Source organism: Loxodonta africana, chromosome 9 (assembly GCF_030014295.1).
Source record: "Loxodonta africana isolate mLoxAfr1 chromosome 9, mLoxAfr1.hap2, whole genome shotgun sequence".
NCBI classification, from domain to species: Eukaryota; Metazoa; Chordata; class Mammalia; order Proboscidea; family Elephantidae; genus Loxodonta; species Loxodonta africana.
Genome location: NC_087350.1, coordinates 7845077 through 7871807, shown reverse-complemented (window position 1 = coordinate 7871807; position 26731 = coordinate 7845077). Strand labels below are relative to the sequence as shown.

The following is a 26731-nucleotide window of genomic DNA, read 5'->3' as shown; positions in this document are numbered from 1 at the left end:
TGTTATACACTGGAATGAGGCCTCTTGAGGAGCCGTGAGCTCCATTCAGGAACCTTGTTCCGTCAGATACAGCCAGGCCATTTGTTGAGGCTCAGGTGAAACTTGATGGAGCTTAGATGAGCTGGACTCCAAGGTTCTCTTCTCAGTTTTCCTCCAAAATATACTGCAGACCCATCGCTTCCCACCATCTCCTAACACTGTCCTCAGTGAAGCCACCTCATCTCTCCTCTCAGTGGAATTCCCTTTTCTAGTCAGCCCCTTTCCACTCCTGTGCTCCTAGTAGCCCGTTCTCCACACAGCAGCCAGAGTGATGTTTCCAAACACCTCTCAGCACGTGTCACATCCCACACCTTCTTGCCTGTCCCAGTGCTTGGCCTGGTTTGCCCCGAGCCCCCTCTGGCTCCTCTTGCTCGCTGGCCCCTGTGCTCTCTCTGACCAGCCACACCCCCTTCTACCTATCCTTCCTACCCCGAGTTCTTTTCTATCTCCCAGCTCCTCCACTTTCTCTTGGCTGTTTTGTTTGTTTTGGTTTGGCACTGCTGGTCCTTCCCAGCTCTGAGTCCCCTGTTCAATATCACCTGCTCAGATAGGTGTACCCCGATGACCAACCTAAAGTTGCTGCCTCTGCCTACCCAGCTGTCCCCATTCATATTTATCTCTCTATTGTACTTATCTCCTTCACAGCACTTACTGCAAGCCTGCTATCTTCTTGCTTGTTTGTTTATGATCTGCCCTCCCCCTGAGATGTGAGCTCCAGAGGACTGGTCATCTTCGCCGTCCTGCCCATTGATGTTGACCAGAGAGCAACTGCTCAAAGAAGACCTGTTCAGTGGAAACATGCTGATCTTCTCTCTCTCTCTTTTTGATTTCTCTAATGAATGTATATCACTTTCGTAATAAAAATTTTAAATGTGCAGTTACTGCTTTACCAGGCAGAGTACCAGAGTTTGAGAGTCTTCTAGATCCCCCCAGCCCCTGGACAGATGGCCTGGCTACATCTGATGGAACAGAGTTTCTAAATGGAGCTCACTGCTCCTTCAAATTGATGCTTCTGTGAGAAAAGGCTCTCTTCTCTGGTTTCCTACTCCTTCTCCTGCACCCCAATCCCTGACCTGCCTCCTACAACATAGAGAACACTTCCAGTTCTGCTTCCACGGAGCTCTCCTCAAAAGCTTGATCACAGCTATCACTGTCCCATCTCAACAGGAACAAACTCATCCACACTTAACGTTACTTCAACACCTTTTACTACCCTGGTCACTTTTCCCCACACGGTTTTGTTTTGCCTAAAACTCTTTAAAGTGTAACGAGCTTTGAAGTTGCCACTGCAATCTAATAAACACTTGCCACAGCATTGGCCTCTCCCGTGGGTCTGCACGCCATGGTCCACTAATCAGTCATGGGCTGCCTCAGCTGTTCAGCACCCACATAGGGCTGTGGCTCATGAAAACCTTCCTTTTCACAAGCTGCAAAAACATGTTCCCCCTACCCAGAATTTACATATTAAGACTTCTGCTTTTACCCTCTCACACCCCCTTCTATTTGGGATGGGTCTTACCCATTTCCATCTAGAGACTTTCATTAAGTTAGCTCAGGGTCTTCTTATCTCAGCACTATTGACATTTTAGGCTGGTTGATTCTTGACTATGGAGACTATTCTGTGCACTATAGGTCATTTAGCACCATCCCTGGCCTGGACACACTAGGTGCCAATAGCAACCCCCTACCCCACAAGAGTACAACCAAAAATGTCTCCAGACATTGCCAAATTCTCCCTAGTTGAAAACCACTGTGCTGGCTGTTGTCACTTGCCCACAAATCTAATGTATATCTTCTATTGCTCTAGCATTTTTAGCAGTAAATTTGATTAACAAACACTCCTTATCTCATCAAAGTAAATGAGCAAAGGACAGGGAGGGCTGGAAGGAGCAGAGGTCAGTGTCCTCCAGTGGAGGTGCCGAGCAGAGGCTGAGGTTGGAAAGGCTGGTGTCCTGGCCCAGCTCAGCCACTCACTGCCGGTGGACCCTGGCATGTTAGCTTGTTAGCTTCTCAAGCCACGGTTTCCCACCTGTGGGAGGGGTGATAAGAGTACCCAAGTCCCTGGAGCAAATCCACAGTCAAGTGTGAAGAGTGAGAAGTTGTCCACACAGAAATGGGTTCCTCACGAGGTGAGCTCTGGATAGAAAGGAGGACTGGATCCTGGTGGGGTGCTGTCGAGAAAGGCTTGGGCAGCCCCACACTTAAAAAGATGGGGGTGCGTGTGTGTGAATTTGTGTGAGAACATGTGAGCACATGTGTGTGTAAGTGTGGTGTGTGTGTGTAAGAATGTGTACGTGACTGTGAGTTTGAATATGTGTGACAGTGTGTATGTGTGTGTGTGTACATGTGTGAGTGTGTGTGTACGTGTGTGAGAGTGTGGCATGGAGCATGAGTGTGTGAGAATGTGTACTTGACTGTGTGTGAATTTGAATACGTGTGACAGTGTGTGTGAGTATATGTGTGTGAGTGTGAGTACTTGTGAGTGTGAGTGTATGATAATGTGTGAGTGTGTGTATATGTGTGAGAGCGTGGTATGGAGCATGAGTGTGTGAGAACATGTATGCGAGTGTTTGTGAGACTGTGTGTGAATGTGAGTGTGGTCTGTGAGTGTGTACACGTGTGTGTGAGAGTGTGTGTGCATGTGTGAGTGAATATATGTGACAGTATACGTTTGAGTGTATATGTGTGTGTGAGAGTGTGTGAGTGTATGAAGGATGTGAACGTATGAATGTGACTGTGTATGTGTATGAGTGTGGTATGGAGTGTGTGAGTGATTGAGAATATGTGAGTGTGAGTATGCATATGTGTGTGAATGTCAGTGTGTGTGTGAATGTCAGTGTGTGTGTGAATGTCAGTGTGTGTGTGAATGTGAGTGAGCATGTAAGTGTGCGAGAGTAAGAGTTGTGTGAGAGTATGTGTGTGTGTTGTGCATGAGGCAGACAGACAGACAGACCCATGCACACATGAGAACGGTGAAGAGTTACAGGGAGACTTGGACCTTGCCAAAGACAATGCTCCTGGCCTCAGAGCGCTGCCTGGTGCCGGTCAGGCTCCAGCATGTCCGATAAGCAGCCACAGTTCTTCCGCGGGCTTGGATTCTGCCCTCCCCCGCCTCAGCCCTGCAGTGCCACCAGCATCCCACGCAGGTCTGCTGTAAAATGTCTTCTTGTGAATGAGGATAAGCCCCATTCCACCCAGCCACATTCTCAAGCCTGCCACGTGTTCTAAGTTACCCTCTGCAGCTGCCTTTACAACAGGTTATAATGTTTCATGGCAAGCAGACTTCAGGGCCCAGTGTTTCAAACCCAGGACTAAAGTAGATTACATAATCTTTGTCCTTCACAAGTCACTTAGCTTGGAAAATACCATCTGTGTAGTTCTATTTCATCAGACAGGAACTTTACAGATGAGGAGTGATGGCCCCATGCTTAACATCATAAACACAACCATTTCAGATAACGTTGAGCTAATTATAAAATTAATTATAAATGAATGTTTCTGGGGGAGGCTAAGTGGACAATTAAGCACAGACGTTCACTCCAGGCTAGCAGCTGGAAAAGCCTTCCGGAACCAACAGCTCTGATGGAGATTTTGTCCCCTGCAGGGGCACAACCCGGGTGAACATACAGAGCGGCTGAGCTCTGCAACGCTCACCTGGTTCCTGCCCACCCTCACTCCTAATCTCACCTCGGCAGCTATCACCTACTAACATTTTATACACGTTATTTTATTGTCTGTGTCACCCAAACCCACCAAAGTACACACTCCATTAGTCTAAGCGTACAGTCCCTGGGTGGTGGAAATGGTTAATGTGCTTGGCTGCTAACTGAAAGGTTGGAAGTTCGAATTCATCCAGAGGCACCTCAGAAGAACTGCCTGGCAATCTACTTCCAAAAAGTCTGCCACTGAAAACCATGTGGAATACAGTTCTACCCTGATACACATGGGGTCATCCTGAGTTGACGTGACAGCAACTGATCCGTTAGGATAAATGCAGAGCCTACACTAAGGATAGAAACCCTGGTGTAGTCGGTAAGTGCTATTGGCTGCTACCCAAAAGGTCGGCAGTTCGAATTTGCCAGGTGCTCCTTGGAAATGCTATGTGCCAGTTCTACTTTGTCCTATAGGGTCGCTATGAGTTGGAATCAACTCCACAGCAAAAGGTTTCTGTTTTTGTTTTTACCCTAAGGTTGGTTTCCTCTCTGCAAAGTTTGCTGGTGAGTTAAAATGTATATGTAACAGGCTGCCTCCAAGATGCTCCCTAATGACTGTGTGATCCCCTCCCACATTGACTGGCAGCTGACTTCAGAGTGATGACATGTGATATCCGTGCCTAGCCCATAAAAGTCCCCACTGCTTTCTGTGCAGAGGCTCACATGGTAAGAAACTGAGGCCTCTGGCCAACAGCCGGCATTAAGTTTTAAGCAATGGATGAGCGGCCTTGCAAGTGGATCCTCCAGCCCTCAGCCAAGCCTTCAGATGACTGCAGTCCTGGCCAACGTCTGACTGCAGCCTCATAGGTGACCCTGAACATAGTTAAACTATCTCAAATTCCTGAAGCACAGAAATTATAAGAGATAATCAATGCGTATAGTTGCTTTAAGCCACTAAGTTCAGGATTGGGTATATACAGCAAGAGATAACTCATACAGTGTGTACTATAGAGTTATGTGAGAGAAGCAACCAGTGCTTAACAAATATTGAAATGAATCTTTGTTAAACACTGTCCGAAATGCTGGGAAGTGAGAGCGAGGTGATAGAGGCTAGGCTCTGGCAGAGTCAGAATAAAACTTTCTAGTATTGAGGAAAGGTCCCTGGGTAGCTCAAGAGGTTTATGCTCAGCTACTAACTTAAAGCTTGGCAGTCTGGACCTATCCAGAGGCACCATGGAAGAAAGGCCCGGCAATCTATTTCTGTAAAGATTACAGCCAAGAAAGCCCTAATGAATAGTTTTACCCTGTAGCACATGGGGTCGCCATGAGTCAGAATCTACTCTATGGCAACAGGTTTTAGTTTGGGACTGAGGAGATAAGAGGAGGTTAAATGCTAAGGTCAGGAAGAAGGTGCTAAGTTACATGTACCTAGTATGTGTTCCTAGACGCTGCCTTCCTCATTCTGTCTTCCTTCATCACCACATCTCTCTGTGGAAGACAGTCGAGGCACTGGGTCTCCAAACCTTGCAAGGGCTGAAGTATCCGTGCCTGGCACCTAAAGATTATGGGGGACCAGGATCAGAGGCAGATCTCAAAGTTCAGATGAGTTTACCATCATTAACGAGATTATGCCTGACCCAGTCTATGGTGTTTTTGGTCGCCTCATATGCATGGGAAAGCTCGTCAATGAATAGGGAAGACCAAAGAAGAACTGATGCCCCTGAGTTGTGGTGTTGGCAAAGAATACTGACTATACCACAGACTCCCAAAAGAACAAACAAATCTGTCTTGGAAGAAGTACAACCTGAATGCTCCTTAGAACCAAGGATGGCAAGACTACATCTCACATACTTAGAACATGTTATCAGGAGGAATCAGACCCTAGAGAAGGATATCATGCTTGGTAGAGTACAGGGTCAGCGAAAAAGAGGAAGACCCTCAATGAGATGGATTGACACAGTGGCCGCAACAATGGGCTCAAGCATAGCAACAATTGTGAGGATGGCGCAGGACTGGGCAGTGTTTCGTTCTGTTGTGCATAGGGTCACTCACTATGAGTCAGAACCGACTCGACGGCACCTAACAACAACAAAAGCGAGATCATTACTGATTAACCTTCAGTTTTCCTCTCTCCATCTTGTCATTATTATGCAGCAAAATCTCACTGTCTTCTCATCTTACGCATTTTGCCTTGAATGTTTTCGAAATAACATTGGCAGCATTGTATCCTTTCACCTTACTTATTCGATCTCTATGCTGAGCAAAAAAATCCACGAAGCTGGACTATATGAAGAAGAATGCACCATCAGGTCATTGGAGGAAGATTCGTTAACAACCTGTGATATGCAGATGACACAACCTTGCCTGGTGAATATGAAGATGACTTGAAGCACTTACTGATTGAGGTCAAAGACTACAGCCTTTAGTGTGGATTACACCTGAACGTAACAAACATGAAAATTCTCGCAACTGGGCCAATAAACAAAATTTAGTTAAATGGTGAAGAAATTGAAGTTGTCAAGGAAGGATTTCATTCCACTTGGGTGGATCAACAATCAACAAACACCTTTGGAAACAGTAGTCGAGAAAATCAAGCGACATATAGCACTGGACAAATCTACTGCAAAAGACCTCTGTAAAGTTTTCAAAACACAAAAACTCACTTTGATGATTACAGTGCACCTTACCCAAGCCATGGTCTTTTCAATCATCTCATATGCATATGAAAACTTGACAATGAAAATGGTAGACAGAAGAATTGAGGCCTTCGAACTATGGTATCTATCGGCAAATATACCATGGGCTGCCAGAAGAACAACCAAATCAGTTTTAGAAGAAATACAACCAGAATGCTTCTTAGAAGCAAGGATGGGGGGACTTTAGTTTGCTTAGTTTGGACATGTAATCAGGAAAGACCAATCTTTAGAAAAGACATTATGTTTGGTGATGCAGAGGGTCAGCAAAAACAAGGCAAAGCCTCAGTGAGATGGACTGACAGTAGTAGCTACAACAATGGGGTCAGATACACCAGCGATCATGAGTATGGTGCAGGGAACGGGCAACATTTTAGTCTACCATACGTAAGGTCGCCATGGGTGGACCCAACACCACAGTGACTGACAACATACGTTAAGTCTGTGTTCTTAGATGTAGTATTCTAGTTCCCTAAATCTGTGCTCATTTCGGTGTTTTCTAGCCTGGGATGGGCCCAGAAGAGGAAGACTATGCTTTTGTATCTCTCTTTTTTATTACCCTAGCTGTCCTAATTATCAAAGTGCCCTGATGTGATTCGAGGCCTCGGCCTTTCTTACATTGAACCATGACTCCTGCAGGTGTTGTCTCCCCACACAACCGGATCCGTTTCAACTTTCTGCAGCAAACTTCTGCAATACTGCCTAGCAATTGAAGGTGGCTCCTTTCCACATCACTGGGCCCCAAGAGCCTCCTCATACAGTACAGGCTAAGGTAACAGTGGTGGAAGAAAAGAGTATGTGGGGAAATCACATCTGGGGACAACTTATGCCATAGCCACAACATTTAGGGGGACGAAATCAAGAATATGCAAAAAGATACCTTGGTTTTTCATTCTCAAAGCCACACAGCCGCCTCAATGCCAAGCAGCCGTGAAAATGGGCCTAGGGATTTTCCTTTGCAGCCTGAAGCTGAGAAAATGAAGCAATTAGGACTTGGGTAAAAGGAAGAGTAGTTTTCTTAAGAAGGAGGGATGAGCCCAAACAAGAGGGAGAGATGATCTTGCTGGGCCGGTCACAGGCTGGACGGTTGATTTACAGAAAAACCACCAACCAAATGGAGACACAGTAAGAACGTTCCAGACAACATCAGTTGCTACCAGCTATAGGGGCAGCCAGGGTCAGGGGACTGGCCTCATTTAGTCTGTAAAGAACTGTGGCCACTGCCTTTTGCAGCAGAATCTCACTGTCTAAAAGAAAACATGTGGCCTTGGCATGAAAAAATACAATCCCTGGCTTCATTAGAAGACACTACTTCTCTCTTTGGGAAGACCACTCTGTAGGGTCTGTCCCAGCCTTTCCAAGCCCTGCCTGGCTGGTGGCTCTGTGCTACAGACAGCTGGTCTACTCAGGCAGACCAAGGAGCTGTGCTCATTCTGCTAAGCCTCACCTGGCTCTGAGTTTGCAGGAGAGCACAGGGAATTTCTTAGAATACACAGACAAACTTCAGACTGACAAAGTAAATCCAAGGCTGGAGAACCTTATTTTTACCAACATTTAGAAATAGAGGGGGATGTTCCAATAGTCGAAAAGATTATCCAAACCTTCACATCCTAATTCTTTCTCTGAGCCTTTAACAGATTGAAATTTCTGAAAATACATCAAGTGAGGTCGATCTATCTCAGCCAATACATAGATTACTTTCATGTTTCTCAAGAAATGCTCAAAAAACTCTTGTATTCCCACCTGTTAGTTCTCACTTGACATAATTATCACATATCACTGATGTTACACCTTAATGTAAACCATAAATGCTACCTCTCAACATATTTGGTAATGAGCAAGCAAGCAGCTCACCAAAATGGAATTTGATTTTAAAATGTGAAATTGTTTCTTCATTTAATATGTTTGCTGAGCGTCTACGATTGTAAACCACTGTGTTAGATGAAGAGTCTGGCTTCTGGCCCAAACCCTCTGTGTGAGTTTTTGGGCCGACCGCAGGCAATTACAAAGGCTTTTCCTGGCAGCCTCAAGGGAAAGGTGTCCTCCTCAACCAAACCTGGTGAACAGTCCGTATGTTGCCATCTCTGAAGTGAGCTGTGAAGACTCAGGTCCCGGCCCAGCAGTGGTTTCACATATCATATTCCTAGCCCACGCCACCTCTGCTGAGAGACCTCCTTCTGGCATGGGAGGAGGGAGAAAAACCCTAAAGACCCTTTTCTTCACTCTGAGTCCACTCCCAGCCCTTCCCCCTCACCAACTCCGCATCCCTGAGTCCATCAAACTACAGGAACCTTTGGTTTGGGGCTCCCTCGGCAGTAAGATAGGTCCCCACATCTATGCTGACCATCTAACTCATGCCCTGTGCCATTCCAGGGGAAAAATGGAACAGTGGGGTGGGCACCTTCTCCCAGTTAGCCTCTTGCTTACACTGTTGCAGTGAGTAAAGGCATGATGGTTATTTTCATTTCGGCTTGTTGTCTTAACCGGTTACTCCAATGCCTGGCAGCTCAGCTCAGCTCTCTCCAGCTCAGCTCAGCTCTTGACATTAGGAGCCACGTGGGATAGAGAAATGGACCTCTCTGCCTGGGAGAAGTGACTCATGGAAGGAAGGGAGCAGGTGCCTGGTGGCTCCATGCTCATCCCAGGACTGCTAGAATCCATCCCAGACTCTCTACTAGCTACACCTCTTCTTGCCTGTTCACCTGACGATTAAATTTCTTGGCGAGAGCTGTAGCACACAAACATCCTTAAGTCCAGAGCCTCTTGGGGTGTCCTCAGAGCTTCTGTGTCTGACTCATCTGCGGATCTCCATCTCCAGCCCAGCAAATCGGAATTCCTGGGTGTGGAGGCTAAAACTCTATACTGCCAACAGCTTCCCTGGTGAGTTTTAGATACATAGATGTTTGAGAACCTCCGCTATAACCCAGCATTTTACTCCCTAAGTGATATTGCTAGGAGTTGCTGGGTGGCATGAACCGTTAAGCTCTGGGCTATTAACCAAAAGTTTGGTGGTTCGAACCCACCAGAGGCACCTCAGAAGACAGACCTGATGACCTGCTTCTGAGAGGTCGCAGCCATGAAAACCCTATGGAGCAGTTCTACTCTGACACACACGGGGTTGCCATGAGTCTGAATCGACTTGGTGGCATCTGATACTGGTAAAGTTTGAGAACCTCTGCTAAATCCAATATTTAAGTCCCCAAATAATTTTGCTAGACAGTCAATTTGCCACGTTAGACTCCAGTATCTAAGGAGGAAAGGAGTCAGCAAGGGTGGAAACTGGGTGGCAACGTGCCACAGGCAGGGAAGGAACCAGGGGACACAATACAAATCACCCTTGCTGTGTTAATGACCAGAAAGCCCACTCTCACCTCCATCCAGGGAGAGAAGGTTCTCTCTGCAGTACTTCTTCCTCAGGGCCCCACGTTACACAGGTGTCACAAGTAACTGGTTATTAAAAAGAAAGAGCTAAACACTGTGAATAATTAAGTGAAAACGGGATCACCACCAAGGTAATCACTTAGCGGTAATGCTCCAGTCACGCTCAGCCAGCGGACTGGGTGCGGCCACGGAATCTCCCAAAAGAGCTGCACTATCTACTGTGTCCCAGGTGGTTCAGTGTGGGGTTCTCGCCTTCCGTGAGGGTGAGACCCAGGCTCGACTTTCAGTTAACACGCCTCCTGTGCGGCCATCACCCATCTCTCAGTGGAGGCTTGTGTGTTGTTTCAGTGGAGCGTCCAGGTTACGACAGACTAGGAGGAAAGGCCTGGTGATTTACTTCTGAAAATCAGCCAACTCAACAGCAGCTGACAACACAGACTGTGCCCTGAGAGCCATTCTCCTCTGGGGAAAAATAAAAACAATTAACAAAATGATAAGACAGGAGAACTCCCATGGAAAATGGCTTCTCGTTATGTGGGCAAGCCACACATGGAAGAACAAGGAAGCAAAGTCACAGAGTTTTTCTCAGTACTCCTCCACAGCAAATCTCCAAGACCCTTTCCTCCTCAAAGAACAGAGGCACCTGGAAGGTCCTGTGGGCCACGTGACAGTGACATGCAATGACATCCCTTTGCAGACATGGCTTTTCCCATCTGACCTTGCTAACATCTCCAACCTTCAGGCATCATTTTGATGTTCCACCCCTCTGCCTCATTCATACAACCTTTACAGGGACCCTGAAGCTGGTGGTGGGACAAAGCCACCTGCTTCCAATAAAAGGGACTCACAGAACTTGGGTTAAGAAACTCTTCAGAAAGTTTAACTAAATACATATAAAAACTCACCACCACTTTTTTTCTAGTCAGTTAAAGGATAACCAAAGTCAAACCCGTTGCTGTCGAACTGATTCAGACTCATGGGTAACTCATGATTGCAAAATATTTCGGAAGATTGTGAGAGTCTCCCCAGATTTCATAACGCTGTCTTTTATAAACTTGTGGCACAAAAAGATCTGATGCTTAATGTAAGTGGCAAAAGTTATACACAATGCAGAAAGATGGTTTCCCCACCTGACAACTGCAGTTACTAGGATGAGAGACTGCTGTATCCCATCCCAGGAACCCAGACCCACCTCTAGCTCAAGCTCTGCGTGTGCTCAGAGCGAGGGTGCTGAAGGCAGAGAACACACACACAAGGATGGAGTGAATATTCCTTTCTACAGATGCTCACCAAGGGAGAGGGCGTTCTGAAGTCACCGTTTCTGAATATACTTGATTTCCGTAAATTTGACTTACCTTTCTTCTTTGGATTCAAACACAGGTCTGGAGTCAGAAGTCCAGGAAAACATGGAGTGTGGGAAGACACACACACACACACACACACACACACACAGGGAAGTATTGGAAAAGGAGAAGACCCGAAGTGGAGAAAGCAGAAGACAAGCATCAACAAGCTAGAGAATTTCCTGCAGCTAGAGGGTGTATGTAATTAGGGAAGTGGGCTTTTTCCACAAAGTATGCAGCATGCAAAACAAGACGGAAAAGCAGAAGTAGGAGATCCTCGTCAGAACGGGGCCTCTTTTAATTGCACATTTAAAATTAAGTAACACTCTGACAGCCGTATTCCATCATAACAGACACGCACACGAGTTTTAGGAGGGTATAAATAAGTGTGGCTGTGCCTATTAGCACTCAACGTGGTAAAAAGTACATTTTCCCATGACTTCTTACACAAATGAACTTTGTCCTGAGTTGCTACGTAGGTACTAGCAAAGTTTTCCTGATTCATTTATATTTTAAAAAGTCCTAGGACACTGTCGTTGTTAGCTGTCCTCGAGTCAGCTACAACTCATGATGTCCCATGCAGCACAGAAGGAAAAGCTGTCTGGTCTTGTGCCATCTGCATAAGTGGTTGGAGACTGGACCACAGTGATCCATAAGGCCTTCACTGGCTAATTTTCAGAAGTAGACTGCCAGGCCTTTCTTCCTAGTCTATCTTGGTCTGGAAGCCCTGTTCAGCATCATAGCAACATGCAAGCCTCCACCGATAGATGGGGATACTAATTCACAGCCAGGGGCTGGCAAGGTCAGGCCCAGTTCATCTTTATGGCAACAGGCTGATGTGCAGGGTTGGAGCAAGAGTGTCGGCTGTCCCTTTCCCTCTTCCCAGATGTCCTGGACAAATAGCCACATGTGGTGCCAGGAAGAGACCTAGCTTACAGTGAGCCTCTGACCAATTCCCTCCAGTTCAGACAGGAAGTGTTACTCAGGCATCCCCTAAACATTCACATGCTCTGTGGACCGTGCTGGCTTTTGGATTTCTTACTTCCAGTCTGTGACGTCCCCACACACGGACAAAGAGCCAGGAGAAGTCCTGGCTGAGCTACACAACAGCCCACGAAGCATCGCCAGAAATGCTAGATGGAGAGAAATTCTCTCCAAAACACCCAGGACTCACCAGGGATGTGCTGAGAAAAACTGCAGAAGCCAACACGTACCCCAACCTGTGAAAATGACAGCTCCATGAAAACAAAGTATTGTCTTTTTATAGATGATACAACTTGAGCCACAAAGAGGGCAAGTGTACATCTTTAGTGCCAGCCAATATGGTGATGCCAACAATGACAGTGAAGATAACAAGGAGCGCAACCACTAACAGTTATTCCATGCTTCCTGGGAGCAGGCTTTGTGCGAACCACACAGGGCATCAGCTTATCTGCACACCATCCCGAAAGGTAGTTACTGTGGTAATCTCCATTTCACAGGCCTGTAAATTGTGGTGCAGAAGAAAACCCAATGAACTCATCAAGAAGATCATGTAGTCAGTAGGTGGTAGAGCCAATATCTGATCCCAGCCAGGTCTTTTAACTACAGCCTTTCAAGACCATCTTCAGGTGGCTGTAGAAAGGCACCTCTCGTTCAGCACATCCAAATGCAGGAACTTCCCTGCCAAGCCTGGAGCTCTCTCCTTGTCCCTTTGGAGCAACAGTTCTCAAAGTGCAGTCCCCAGACTAGCAACATCAGCATGCCTGGGGATACGTATAAGAAATGGAAATTCTCAGGGCCCCACCCAGACCTGCAGAATCAAACCTTGGGCTTGGGGCCCAGCGATCTGTTCTAACAAACTCCTGTTTGACAACTGTGGCGCAAGAACACCACCCTTTTAACTGCTCAAGTCAGAACCTAAGTTCCCTGAGGGCACCCGCCTTGCATTCTTTACCTTCAGTCCCTTACCTGCCCACCTTCCACACAGGTCTGCTTTTCTCCACCACCACCACTTCAGACAACTCTAACCACCAGCATTCCCACCTGGCTCCTGCCGCCCCCGCCCCCCGCCCAGCATCCTGTCTCCATCCTGTGGCTAAAGTGAGCTCTTCAAACGCACACCTGAGCACGCAACCTCTCTGCTACAAGTCCATCACTCTCTGTGCTTTGATCTCAGGATAAACACCTTCCTGTCGCCCAGGGTCAACAGCTGCCTTCCCCCATCTCGCTTCCATCTGCACTTTCCCTGTACAGCATCCTCTGACTCCTGAGTGCTGTGCAGTCCCCCTCAAGGTACTCTGTGCTTTTCTTTTGTAATACTGACCACATTTTGTCTTAGTTTCAATTTACTTTTAGTTCATAAGTGCGATTATTTGATCGCTGCCTGTCTCCTCCTCAAAGGCAGGGACTATCTATCTCTCCTTTTCAGTGTTTAAAGTGCTCTTTTTATTTTTGAATGGATTTAGATTATAGGAGAGTTGTGAAGACAGTACAGAGAGTTTCCACACGGCCACACTCTGCTTCTCCTATTGTTAACATCTTAGGTTAGTACTGCGTGCTTCTCACAATTACTGAACCGATATTGCTACATTAGGAGCCCTGGTGGCATGGTGGTTAAAGCCATCAACTACTAACTAAAGGGTTGGTGGTTCAAAACCACCAGCAGTTCCATGAGAGAAAGATGTGGCAGGCTGCTTCCGTAGAGATTTACAGCCTTGGAAACCCTGTGGGGTCACCGTGAGTAGGAATCGACTTAACAGCAGTGGGCTTTTTTTTTTTTATTATTATTGCTACATTATTATTTACTTGAAGGCCATACTTAATTCAAATTTCCTTAGTTTTTACCAAAGGGACTTTTTCTGTTCCAGGTTCCCGCATTACATTTAATTGTCATGCCTCCTCAGGCTCCTCTTGGCTGTGACAGTTTCTCAGATTTTCTTTGTTTTTTGATGATCTTGACAGTTTCAGGTACTACTCAGGTATTTTGTAGAATATCCCTTAATTGGAATTTGTATGTTTTTCTCTTCTCCATTGCTGGTTGGACTGTAAAATGATACAACCACTATGGAAGACAGTACAGATCTTCCTCAAAAAATTAGAAATGGAACTACCTTACGATCCAGCAACCTCACTCCTAGGGATATGGCCTAGAGACCTAACAGAAGTGACATAAACAGACATATGCATACCTATGTTCATTGAAGCATTATTCACAAGAGCAAAAAAAAAAAAAAAAAAATGAAATCAGCCTAAATGTCCTTCAACAGAGGAGTAGATAAGCAAAATGTGGTACACACACACGATGGAATACTATGCAATCATAAAGAACGATGAGCTCACGAAACATACTATAATACAGATGGATTTGGAGGACATAATGCTAAATGAAATAAGTCAATCACAGAAGGACAAATATTGTATGATCCCACAAAGACAAGAACAGAGACATACAGGCATACCTTGGTGATATTGCAGGGTTTGGCTCCTGACCATGGCGATAGGGTCACACGAGTTTTTTGGTTTCTCAGTATATATAAAAGTTATGTCTATCCTATCCTATCCTGTAGTCTATTAAATGTACAATAGCATTATGTCTACAAAAACAATGTACATACCTGAATCAAAAAATACTTTATTGCTAAAAAATGCTAACCATCGTTTGAGCCTTCAGCAAGTCGTAATCGTTTTGCTGGTGGAGGGTCTCGCCTTGATGTTGATGGCTGCTGACTGATCAGGGTGGTGATTGCTGAAGGCTGGGGTGGCTGTGGCAATTTCTTAAAATACAACGTTGAAGTTTGCTGCACTGATTGGGACTCTTCCTTTCATAAAAGATTCCTCTGTAGCATGTGTGATAGCATTTTACCCCCAGTAGCACTTCTTTCAAAACTGGAGTCAACCCTCTCAACTCCTGGTGATGCTTTATCAACTAAGTCTATGTAATATTCTAAATCCTTCATTGTCATTTCAACAACGTTCACAGCATCTTCACCAGGAGTAAATTCCATCTCAAGAAACCACTCTCTTTGCTCACCCATAAGAAGCAACTCCTCATCCATTAAAGTTTTATCGTAAGATTGCAGCAATTCAGTCACATTTTCAGACTCCACTTCTAATTCTAGTTCTCCCGCTATTTCCATCACATCTGCAGTTACTTCCTCCACTGAAGTCTGGAACCCATCAAAGTCATCCATGAGGGATACAATAAACTTCTTCCAAACTCCCTTAATTTTAATATTTTGACGTCCTCCCATGAATCACCAATGTTCTTAATGGCATCTAGAAAGGTGAATCCTTTTTTCCAGGTTTTCAATTTACCTTGCCCAGATCCATCGAGGAATCACTACCTATGGCACCTATAGCCTTATGAAATGTATGTCTTGGAAGTCAGAATTAGTCCTTGACCCATGACTAATGGATGTTGTGTTAGCAGACATAAAACAGCACTAATCTCCTCGTACCTCTCCACCAGAGCTCTTGGATGACCAAGTGCATTGTCAATGAGCACAAATACTTTGAAAGGAATCTTTTTTCCTGAGCAGCAGTTCTCAAAAGTGGGCTTAAAATATTCAGTAAACCGTGTTGTAAACAGATGTGCTGTCAGCCAGGTTTTGTTGTCCCACTTATAGAGCACAGGCAGGGTAGATTCAGCATAAGTCTTAAGGGCCCTAGGATTTTCAGAATGGTAAATGAGCAACGGCTTCAGCTGAGAGTCACCAGCTACATTCGCCCCTGACAAGAAAGTAGTCAGTTTGTCCTTTGACGCTCTGAAGGCAGGCACTGACTTGTCTCTGACTGTGAGAGCCCTAGACGGCACTGTCCTCCAGTATAAGGCGGTGACCGTGAGAGCCCTAGACGGCACTGTCCTCCAGTATAAGGCGGTGACTGTGAGAGCCCTAGACGGCACTGCCTTCCAGTATAAGGCGGTGACTGTGAGAGCCCTAGACGGCACTGTCCTCCAGTATAAGGTGGTGACTGTGAGAACCCTAGATGGCGCTGCCTTCCAGTATAAGGCAGTTACATCCACGCTGGAAACCTCGGGCTTAGCGTGGCCGCCTTGGTCAGTTAGCTTGGCTGGATCTTCTGAACAACGTGCTGCAGCTCCTACGGCAACTGTTGCTGCTTCACCCCGCACTTTTAAGGTTATGGAGACGCTTCTTTTCTTAAACCTCACGGACCAACCTCTGTTAGTTTCATGCTTCTCCTTCGCACCTTCCTCACCCTCTCAGCCTTCATAGAATTGAAGAGAGTTAGGGCCTTGCTCTGGGTTAGGCTTTGGCTTAGGGGAATGTTGTGGCTGGTTTGATCTTCCATCCAGACCACTAAAACTTTCTCCATGTCACAAATAAGGCTGTTTTCTTTCTAATCATTTGTGTGTTCACTGGAGGAGCACTTTAATTTCCTTCCAGAGTTTTTCCTTCACATTTACAACTTGGCTAACTGTTTGGAGAAAGAGGCCTAGCTTTTGACATGCCTTCATCACTGAGCTTACTCATTTCTAGCTTTTGATTTAAAGTAAAAGACGTGTGGCTCTTCCTTACATTTGAACACTCAGAGACCATTGTAGGATTATTAATAGGACTAATTTCAATATCATCATGTCTCAGGGAATAGGGGAGCCTGAGGAGAAGGAGAGAGATAGGGAAACTGCTGGTCAGTGGAGCAGCAGAACACACACACTTATTAAGTTCACCATCTTATATGCACACAGTTCATGGCACTCCAAAACAATTACAATAGTAATACCAAAGATTACTGATCACAGTTCACCATAACAGATATAACAATGAAAAAGTTTGAAATATTGTAAGAATTATCAAACGTGATAGAGACATGAAGTGAGTACATGCTGTTTGAAAAATGGCAACAACAGATTTGCTCGGCTCAGGATTGCCACAAAACTTTAATTTGTAAAAAATGCAAAGCACAGTAAGGCAAAGTGCAATAAAACGAGGTATGCCTGTAAAAAGATACCAATGTTCATTGGTTGTTACCAGGGATGAGTGGCGATGGGGGGATACACTCTCTAGGTTGTTGTTATTCTTGGTGATGGGAAAAGTAGCACAGAATGTGGGTATAATGAACATAGCATGACCAAAGTAAACGATGCCACTAAGATGTGCACAAAAGAAAAGGATGTTTGTGCTAAAGAGTATGATATATATAATATGGCAACAACACAAACGATAACCAAAATACGACTGTATGGTCACTTATGTAGGTGTATAGCCATATATACGTATGGGTAGGCACAAGTGAGTACATATGTGTGCACAGATAGACATATTTATATGTACATGTACATACAGATATGTGTGTGCACACACATATATTTGTAGAGGACACAATTACAGTTAGACATAACCAAACACCTGTCAAGAATGGTTTTCTGGATTTGAAAGCTTAGGTCCTTAGTCTCAGGGGACAACTCAGTCAATTGGCACCACAGCGTTCATATTCTGCACCCTAATGAGGTGAGGAGCTTCTGGAGTCTTAAACGCTTGCAGGTAGCCATCTAAGATACAACTCTTGGTCTCTACTTGTTAGGAGCAAAGGAGAAAGAAGGAAACCAAAGTCTCAGAGAAGAAACTAGTCTACCCTGAGACCAGAAGACCTAAATGGTGCCCAGCTACCACTACCACTCATTCTGATCAGGGCCATAATGGATGGACTCAGTCCGAACAAGAGAAAAACATGGAACAGAACTTAAATTCTTAAAAAGTTCAGACTTATTGGACCAGTTAAAACTGGAGGACTCCCTTGAGACTATCCAGACTATCACCTTGAGATACTCTTTAAATCTTGAACGAAAACTATCACCCCAGGTTACCTTTTAGTGAAACAACAGATTGGAACACAAAATGAAGGATATTACCCGTGAGCACAGAGCTCCATTAAAAAACCATCTATATAACACCAAAAGGACAACAATTACTCTAAAGCAAAGTAGATAAAGGGTCAAGGAAACTAGACTACTGGAAACAGAACAACCAGAATGCAATTAATGAGAATGTTGAAACATCATGAAAAATGTAACTAATGTTACTGAACAACTCATGTAGAAATTGTCAAATGGGAACCTAATTTTCTGCATATTCACTGAAAACACAATAAATATTATTAAAAAAAAATTCATCATCAAACCCAAGGTCAAATGGGTTTTATCCTATGTTTTTTCCCAGAAGTTTTATAATTTTACTTAGGCTTATGATCCAATTTGAGTTAATTCTTATGTCAGTTGTTAGGTCTGTATCTAGCTTCAAATTTTTGCATATAAAAAAAAAATTTTACTTAGGCTTATGATCCAATTTGAGTTAATTCTTATGTCAGTTGTTAGGTCTGTATCTAGCTTCAAATTTTTGCATATAGACCTCCAATTTTCCAGCACCATTTCTTGAAAAGACTATCCTTTCTCCATTGAATTGTCTTTATGCCTTTATTAAAACCATTTGGCTTTATTTGTGTGGCTCAATTTCTGGCCTGTCTCTGTTCTGTTCTGTTGATCTAGGTGTCTATTTTTTTGTCAACACCATGCTGTCCTGATTACTGTAGCTTGCTAGTATGTTTTGAAATTTGGTAGTGTGCGTCCTCCAATTCTTCTTCTTCTCCAGTATTGTGCTTGCTATTCTAGGTCTTTTGCCTTTTGGGAGGGGGCTGGAGTGTAAGAAAAGCAGCTTCTTCTGGAATACAGATAAGGTTGTGTCAAAGTCTTTTCCTTTGGAGAGTAGGCCTTTGTTATGGAGAAGGAGCTGGGTGTATTTCACACTGATTACTCTCCCCCTTCACCCTGCCAGAGCTATGAGGGGCTCTTTCTCAGATTCTCACTGTGAGAACCTGCTGGAGTTCCTGGAAGTAAAGCCCATGAAAGTGTGGGAGTCCTTCTAAGATTGCAGCCCCCAGGAGTTTCACACACTCCTGCTAGCCCACACTCAGCCTCCAGCAATTCATCAAAATTACCATTGAAGAGTTCCTACTAGTTTATGGCTCCAGGGGCTTCTCTCCTCCACTAAGCAGACCTTGCCTCTGTCTCTCTGGATTTGCCTGTCTATCCAGATTCAGAGGCTCTTTGCTCTGCAACCTCAGTTCTCTGATGGGTCTAAGAACCCAGAAAAAAGCCCTTCATTTCTCAGTTTGTTGTAAGGATGGAAGTGAGGACTTCCAAGCTCTTTCCGTGTCATAGCTGAAACCAGAATCCTGTGTCTCTTTTTGTTCACCTCTGTTCTCTGGGGCCTAGCACATGGCCTATCATACAACAGATGCTCCAAGAACATTTGCCAGATCGATGAATGGATGCATGATGGAGATGTGACTACAGTCTTATCCAGACAGGGAACCCAACTGCTCATCTCAAATCTAAGTAAGCCCACAGGTGTGCCAGAGTCACTAGTCCAGTCTATCTTACTTCCTGCCAAACCACTAGGAGTGACCCAACATCTTCTAGTGGCCTCGTATTCTCTTTCTTTGACACCTGGTTCACATTCTTCCCATATTTTCTCCCCAGGAGTTCTGCGACAATTCCAAACTACTTCTGTCTCCAATTTTTAAGTCCTTGTTTCATCATGCCAATACGGAATGCAGAAGGAAAAGAATATTTGTTTTTCACACTCTTCCCAATTGCAGTAGAATTATCAAAATCCTATCTGTCCCATTTAGACACCATCTAGTTTTACTTTCTACCAGGCTTATTAATAAACCATAATTTTTGTCCCAAATACACAGAGAAACTGTATATCTTATCTTAATGTCTTTCTTTTCCTTATGCATAACCATTAAATTAAAAAAAAAAAACTAATTACAAAATTAGCAGCTTTGTGCTTTGAAAGCAAAGCTCACTGAAATGTTCACCAAGGTAGGCTAGACTTTACATCTACATTGGAGGCAGAGCCCTCCTGCGGATTCACGGAAAACCCGAGTATGTGTGGAGAAGAGGAGGTGGTGAGAGTTCCAGAACCGAAGTGTGCGTTCAGATCGTGGCTCACCACTTTTTGCCAGCAGCCGAGCCTCAGTTTCCTTGTCTATAAGATGAGGATAATAGCCGGTGAGGGAATTACATTACCAACCTACATGAAGTGCAGACAGCCTGTTGCCTGGTACCTGGTAAATGCTCCCCCCGTGCTGGTGATGAGGATGCAAGTAAAGATGGGCAGGAAGATGACTCAGTCTGCCCTTACTATTCGGTTGGAAATGACCTCCTTAAGTAGATTTTCCGAGGCATTCACTCCTAGGAAGGCAGGGCTACACATTCCTATTCACCAGTCCCTACAGTTCTGCCTCACCGTCTGTCAGTTTGTTGTGCTGTGGCGGCTTGTGTGTTGCTATGATGCTAGAAGCTATACCACTGTTATTTCAAATATCGGCAAGGTTACCCATGGTGCACAGGTTTCAGGAGAGCTTCCAGACTAAGACAGAGCAGGAAGAGAAGCCTGGTGATCTAATCTAAAAATTAGCCCTTGAAAATCCTATGGAGCACAACTACATACCGTCAGATACAGTGTTGGCAAATGAGCCCTCTAGGTTGGAAGATACTATACAATGGACTCATACGTTCCAAAGATCATGAAGATGACACCGGATCAGGCAGAATTTCGTTCTGTTATATATGAGGTTGCTGTGAGTCAGACCTGACTTGAAGGCAGCTAGCAACAACTTAGGGGTACTGCTGCAAACAGGCTCAGGAAATGCAAAATAATTACAAATGCCCTCCTCATGTTAATTTCATTAGCTGTGACAGCTGTTATTATAATGTCCTTTTTTAAGAGAGGTGTATTCAAGTACAGTTGATTTAAAAACACTTCCTCACTGCAGCATTATTCACAATTGCCAAAAGGTGGAAATAACCCAAATGTCCTTGGACAGATGAATGGATACACAAAATATGGTATATCCATACGAGGGAATATTATTTAGCCATAAAGAGAAATGAAGTCCCGATACATGTTTTGACATGGATGGACCTTGAAAACATTACTCTCAGTGAAACAAGTCAGACACAAAAGGACAAATATTTTATGAAATATCTAGAATAGGCAAATGCCTAGAGATCAAAGTTTACACTGGTTGCCGGGAGCTGAATGGCAGGGTAAATGCGGGTTTAGCTTAAGGGAAACTGAGTTTCTGTCAAGAGTTATGGAAAAAATTGGAACTAGATAGTGGTAATGGTTGCACAATACGGTAAACATGATTATGTCACTGAATTGTACCTGTAAAAATGGCAAATTTTTGTTTTATATATTTTACTACAATTTAAAAAAACTTCAGCAAAAATAAAAAAGGGTAGGTAAAGAAAATACAGCAAAACATTACCCACTTTAGAACTAAGTCATGAGTACACAGGGAGTCGATTCCAACTCCCAGCAGTCTTGCAGGATGGAGCAGAACTGAGCTACAGAGTTCCCAGGGCGGTAAGTCTTTACGGACGTGACTGCCACATCTTTCCGCTGTGAAGCAGCTGATGGGTTTGAACCACTGACCCTTCAGTTAGTTGAGTGCTTTAACTACTGCACCACCAGGCCTTCTGTATTCTCTCTACTTGTCTGTATATTAAAAAATATTCATTATAAAGTTTATTTATTCAGGCAAAAATATAAAAACAAAACATAAAACTAATCCTACATTACACAGGCTTAAAAGCGTTCCCTGTTGGCCACCATTTTGGATACCTCTGAGTGCACGAGGACACTCAAGTGGTGCACAGAGGTTTCATCTTCTGCTGGGCAGCTCGGCAGCTGTAAGCAAGACATTCTGGGCTTTATTGATCGTATGGGGAAAAATGAGGTTGACCATAACACCCGAGATCCAAACACCCTTTTTACCACATAGAGTGATTGAGAGGATCAAAGAATAGTGTATAGGAAACTTTGAAAACAGAGAGCCTTAAACAAAATTCCTCTGTTTTTATGATGTTATCTATTTTGTTCACAGAACTCCAACTGCTAAAATGATCAACATTTTACCCTATAAGCAACATGAGTTCTTCATGAAGTATATCACTTAGGTTCAACATTTACCACCTAAGGACAAGCTGTGACCCCACTGAAGGATTCCCTTCTTTTCCTATTAGCTGTATAACACCTATCCACCCCCCTTGGTCTCATTTGTTGAGGATACTGGAAGAAGTATTTAATTCCTATTTAATTTCTTTTATTTAGTTAACTCATAGTGGAATTTTGTAATTCCTTCTACCCCCTTTGATGACAACAATCCATTTTGTAGTTGGAATCTCTCATGCAGAGAGAGCAAAAGGCAATTTCCATCAAGTTGTTTCCCAAAATGTATTCCTTTCTAATACAACATCATGTACCGAAAGAGTGACAATGTCAGTGAACAGTGACACATAAAGAGGTCACATTATATCCTGTTTCAAGCAGCCCCACCTAGTTCACTAGCATCTTAGTCACGAGCTTGAATCCTTACCATGTGGCGTGACTTCAAATTGACTCTCTTCCGCCCCATCCAATTCCCACGGGGTCTCAAAGGAAGCCCAGACTGCACTGGAGTACTACTCTGGTATCATAAGGGCGGGCCTGTCCTATCTTGATTTGTTCACTGCCCAAGATCCTCCATAAGAATGTGCATTCCGCTGGTGTAGGACCCATGCTTGGTTCATCTGCACTTCCAAAAATAGGAAGTGCCTGACACACAGTAGGCACTCAGGCAATGTTTCCTTAATGAATGACCTACATGCCATTTTCCTTCTCTCCTCAGCTCTGACTTGAGTTCAGAGAACCCTATAAGTAAGAAGAAGGTTCTTCACCCTGTCAATACAGACACACATCCCACTTCTGACTAAGATGCTTACGAATGGTGGAGATGCTATATAAGATGCTCCCTGGTGACAGATTAACTAAAATTGCTCACTCACGAAAACAAACAAAAGTTCCAACTCTTCAAATAGTCAGCATCTACCATCAAAGGGAAAACATAAGTCGTTTCATCAAAACAACGCAAGTAACCCTGATAGGTTCCATCATTACGAATAGGCTCAGGGACTGTGGGGTAAAGAATTTAGCTGTACTGAAAGTAATTCAGTTTTTGCCCTTGTTTCCTGAGGGATAACTCTAAACCCTTAGAATTTCCTAAATAATTGAGGTGACTTTCTTATCTAAACCATACCTAAGGGTCTATGCTAATGAGTGGGGCTAGCCAAGCCAGAAAGACCACCAAGTGGCCTGATAACAGCTGACAGGAAAGGTGGTACAATTCAATCAATCATGACTATGCACTGAGGCCCCAATTATGCCTATGCACTTGGAAACCCTGGTGGTGTAGTGGTTAAGTGCTACGGCTGCTAACCAAAAGGCTGGCAGTTCGAATCCTCTAGGCGCTCCTTGGAAACTCTACGGGGCAGTTCTACTCTGTCCTATAGGGTTTTATGAGTCAGAATCAACTCGACGGCAGTGGGTTTGTTTTTTTTTCAGCGAGGTCTCAATCACAGCTACATAATGAAGCCAATGTAGGCTCTGGGCATGGAAGCGCCACAGGCTTCCTGGTTGGTGAAAGACGTTGATGAACATGGGAAGGTAGTCTACCCTTTGGGACATGGAAGCTATGCATTGGGAACCCTCCCAGACCTCACTCCACGTGTCTCTTCATTTGTATTCTTTTTTGCTATAATAAATCTGTAATCCTAAATATAGCACTTTCTGTGATTTCTATGAGTCATTTCAGCAAATTATCAAACTCCAAGGAACAGCTGGAGCCAGCAGTCAGAAATGATATAGCCCAGGGGAGACTACCAAGCTTGCAGCTGGCATCCTGAAGGAGTAGAGACACACCCCGAATTTGTAGCTGGCAGGTCAGAAGTGAAGGTGTCGTGTGCACTCCCAAACTTGCAGCTGGCATCAGCCAATCAGGCAGTCTGAAGCACAGTGTCCTTCTAACTTGTGAGACGTGACCGAGCTTCAGGTAGTGAGGGTCAGAGAAAAAAGTACTGTGTGGGCAGCTGGTATCAGAACTGAGAAGGGAAATGAAAAGTGGGATTTATTATATCCTCACAGTTGAGGACAAAATAGTGAGATTCTGAGATTTCCACACAACACAGACCCCAGATAAGGAATTTGTTCTTCTCTTTTCAAATGTGTAGGATTGGTAGGTGATTTTGAGGGGACCACCACTGATCTGTCAGTTTGTTGTCCTGTGGTGGCTTGCAAGTTGGTGTGTTGCTGGAAACTATGCAACCAGTATTTCAAATACTAGCAGGGTCATCTATGATGGACAGGTTTCAGTGGGGCTTCCAGACTAAGACAGACTAGGAAGAAGGGCCTGGCAATATACTTCTAAAAAACTGACCAGTAAAAATCTTATGGGGTATATCCCTGCATCTGAATTTCGAGACCATCTCAAAAATAGATTTGACACCCTGAACACTAATGACAGAAGACCAGGCGAGTTGAAGGATGACAGCAAGGACAATACACATGAAGAAAGCAAAAGGTCATTAAAAAGACAGGAAAGAAAAAAAAAAGACCATGTGGATGCCAGGAGAAACTCTGAAACTTGTTCTTGAATGCAAGAGTAGCTAAAGCAAATAGAAGAAATCAAGAAGTAAAAAAGCTGAACAGAATATTTCAAAGGGTTTTTCGAGAAGAAAAAATAAAGTATTATAATGACATGTGCTTAGAAAACCAAAAGGGAACAAGCTTGGCATTTCTCAAGCTGAAAGAACTGATGAAAAAAATTCAAGCCTTAAGTTGCAATATCGAAGGATTCTATGAGCAAAATACTGAACGACACAGGAAGCATCAAAAGAAGATGGAAGGAATACAGAGTTCTGCACCAAATAAACTGGTAGATGTTCAACCATTTCAAGAGGTTGCATATGCTCAAGAATGGATGGTATTGAAGGAAGAAGCTATATGGAAAGTGTTGGCAAAAAACAAGGCTCCAGGAGTTGACAGGATACCAATTGAGATGTTTTAACAAATGGATACAGTGTCCGAGGTGCTCAATACTCTAGGCCAAGAAATTTGTTAGACAGCTACCTGGCCAACCGACTGGAAGAGATCCATATTTGTGCCCATTCCCAAGAAGGGTCATCCAATAGAATGTGGAAATTATTGAACAATCATTAATATCACACACAAGTAAAATTTTGCTGAAGGTAACTCAAAAACGGTTCTAGCGGTACATTGGCAGAAAGCCCAGAAATTCAGGCTGGATTCCGTGAGAGGCTGTGGAACTAGAGATGACATTGCTGATGTCAGACAGATCTTAGCTGAAGGCAGAGACTATCAGGAAGGTGTTTATCTGTGTTTTATTAACTATGCAAAGGTATTTGACTGTGTGGATCATAACGAATTATGGATAACATTGCATAATAATGGGAATTCCAGAACACTTAACTGTGCTCATGTGCAAACTGTATACAGACAAAGAGGCTGCCACCAGAACAGAACAAAGAAATACTGCATGGTCTAAAATCAAGAAAGGTGTGTGTCAGGGTTGTATCCTTTCACCACACTTATTTAATCTGTATGCTGAGCAAAAAATTTGAGAAACTGGACTATAGGTAGAATGTGGCATCAGGATTGGAGGAAGGCTCATTAACAACCTGCAATATGCAGGCATTCTCAAATATCAAAGAATGGGTGAAATGAATAAAAAAAAAAAAGTAAAAATAAAACAAACAAAAACTACTCAACAATAAAACCTGCCAGTCAGGGACTCTATCAAAATAAATAAATCAGGAATGGACGTAGCATGGTGAAAAACATGGTGGTGAGCAGTGAAATATATTTAAATATAAATATTAAAAAAGAAAGGTGTTTTTGGTTTCAGAACACAACACAAATGTTTATAAATGCCAAAAAATGAATATATACATATGTAATTGTTAGTAACTTTGAGAAATTAAAAAAATAAACATAAGGAACACACGTCAGAACATGTGAATATAAAAATATTTGTCACTTCATTTTTCATAAAAAAGAGCCAATGAATACTCTTTAAGCAGGAATAGGTTTTTTAAAGGACAATGCTTAGCCAAGCAATGGTCTCATGATGTTTTTTTTTTTCTTAACCATCAAAAGATCTTAAGGATAATAATATTTCATACGGTGAAGAAACATTTTTTTAATGTTTTCAGCTCCTTTGTTGTCATTTCAGTTTCTTTCTCCTTTATTAAATTCAAGTAAAATAAGTTTTAAAATAATCTGTTAAATTGAAAAAACTTATGTATACCATGATTCTTTCCTTTCCATCCATCCATCCATCCATCCATCCATCCATCCATCCATCCATCCATCCATCCATCCATCCATCCATCCATCCATCTGTGTATTTGCAAAAAAGACCTATCTGAAATAACATTCATTAAAGTCACTACTCGTCGTTTTGTTATGGTAAGAATTAGGGAAATATCTTAACATACTTTTGTAGATTGCTTGAGAGATTTTATAGAGGGCATAAATCATTTAAATAAAAGCGATAAAATTACTACACTTTAAAAAAAAAAAAAAAAAAGGGAGCCTCCTGGAGCACAACGGGGGGAAAAGAAGAGTGTGCTAGTAGAGTCTTCCTTTTTGTTATAAACTCTCTGAATGGTTTAAGTTTCTTAAGTATGAGTATTCAACATGTTTATATGAAATTTTTCATTACAAAATTAAAAGAAAAGAGAGTGTACAAAGAAAAATTTAGGAAGTCAATA

General features: G+C 43.5%; 1 protein-coding gene across 9 annotated transcripts in view; it reads right to left on the bottom strand.

Moving 5' to 3' along the window:
• The window catches only part of SYK (spleen associated tyrosine kinase), a 133298-nt gene that overhangs the window by 73471 nt on the left and 33096 nt on the right, over nt 1-26731 (bottom strand). Inside the window, exon 1 of one of the 9 annotated variants that reach the window (XM_064291035.1) lies at nt 11122-12222. The exons of 7 other annotated variants lie outside the window; for them this stretch is intronic. Coding sequence is in view for 1 of the 2 variants with exons in the window: in XM_064291031.1 (XP_064147101.1) it covers nt 9757-9762 (6 nt within the window). In the remaining variant the exon portion in view is untranslated. Of the gene's footprint in view, nt 1-9756; nt 9778-11121; nt 12223-26731 lie in introns of those variants that run through there. One more of the 9 variants, XM_064291031.1, reaches the window with a different exon arrangement.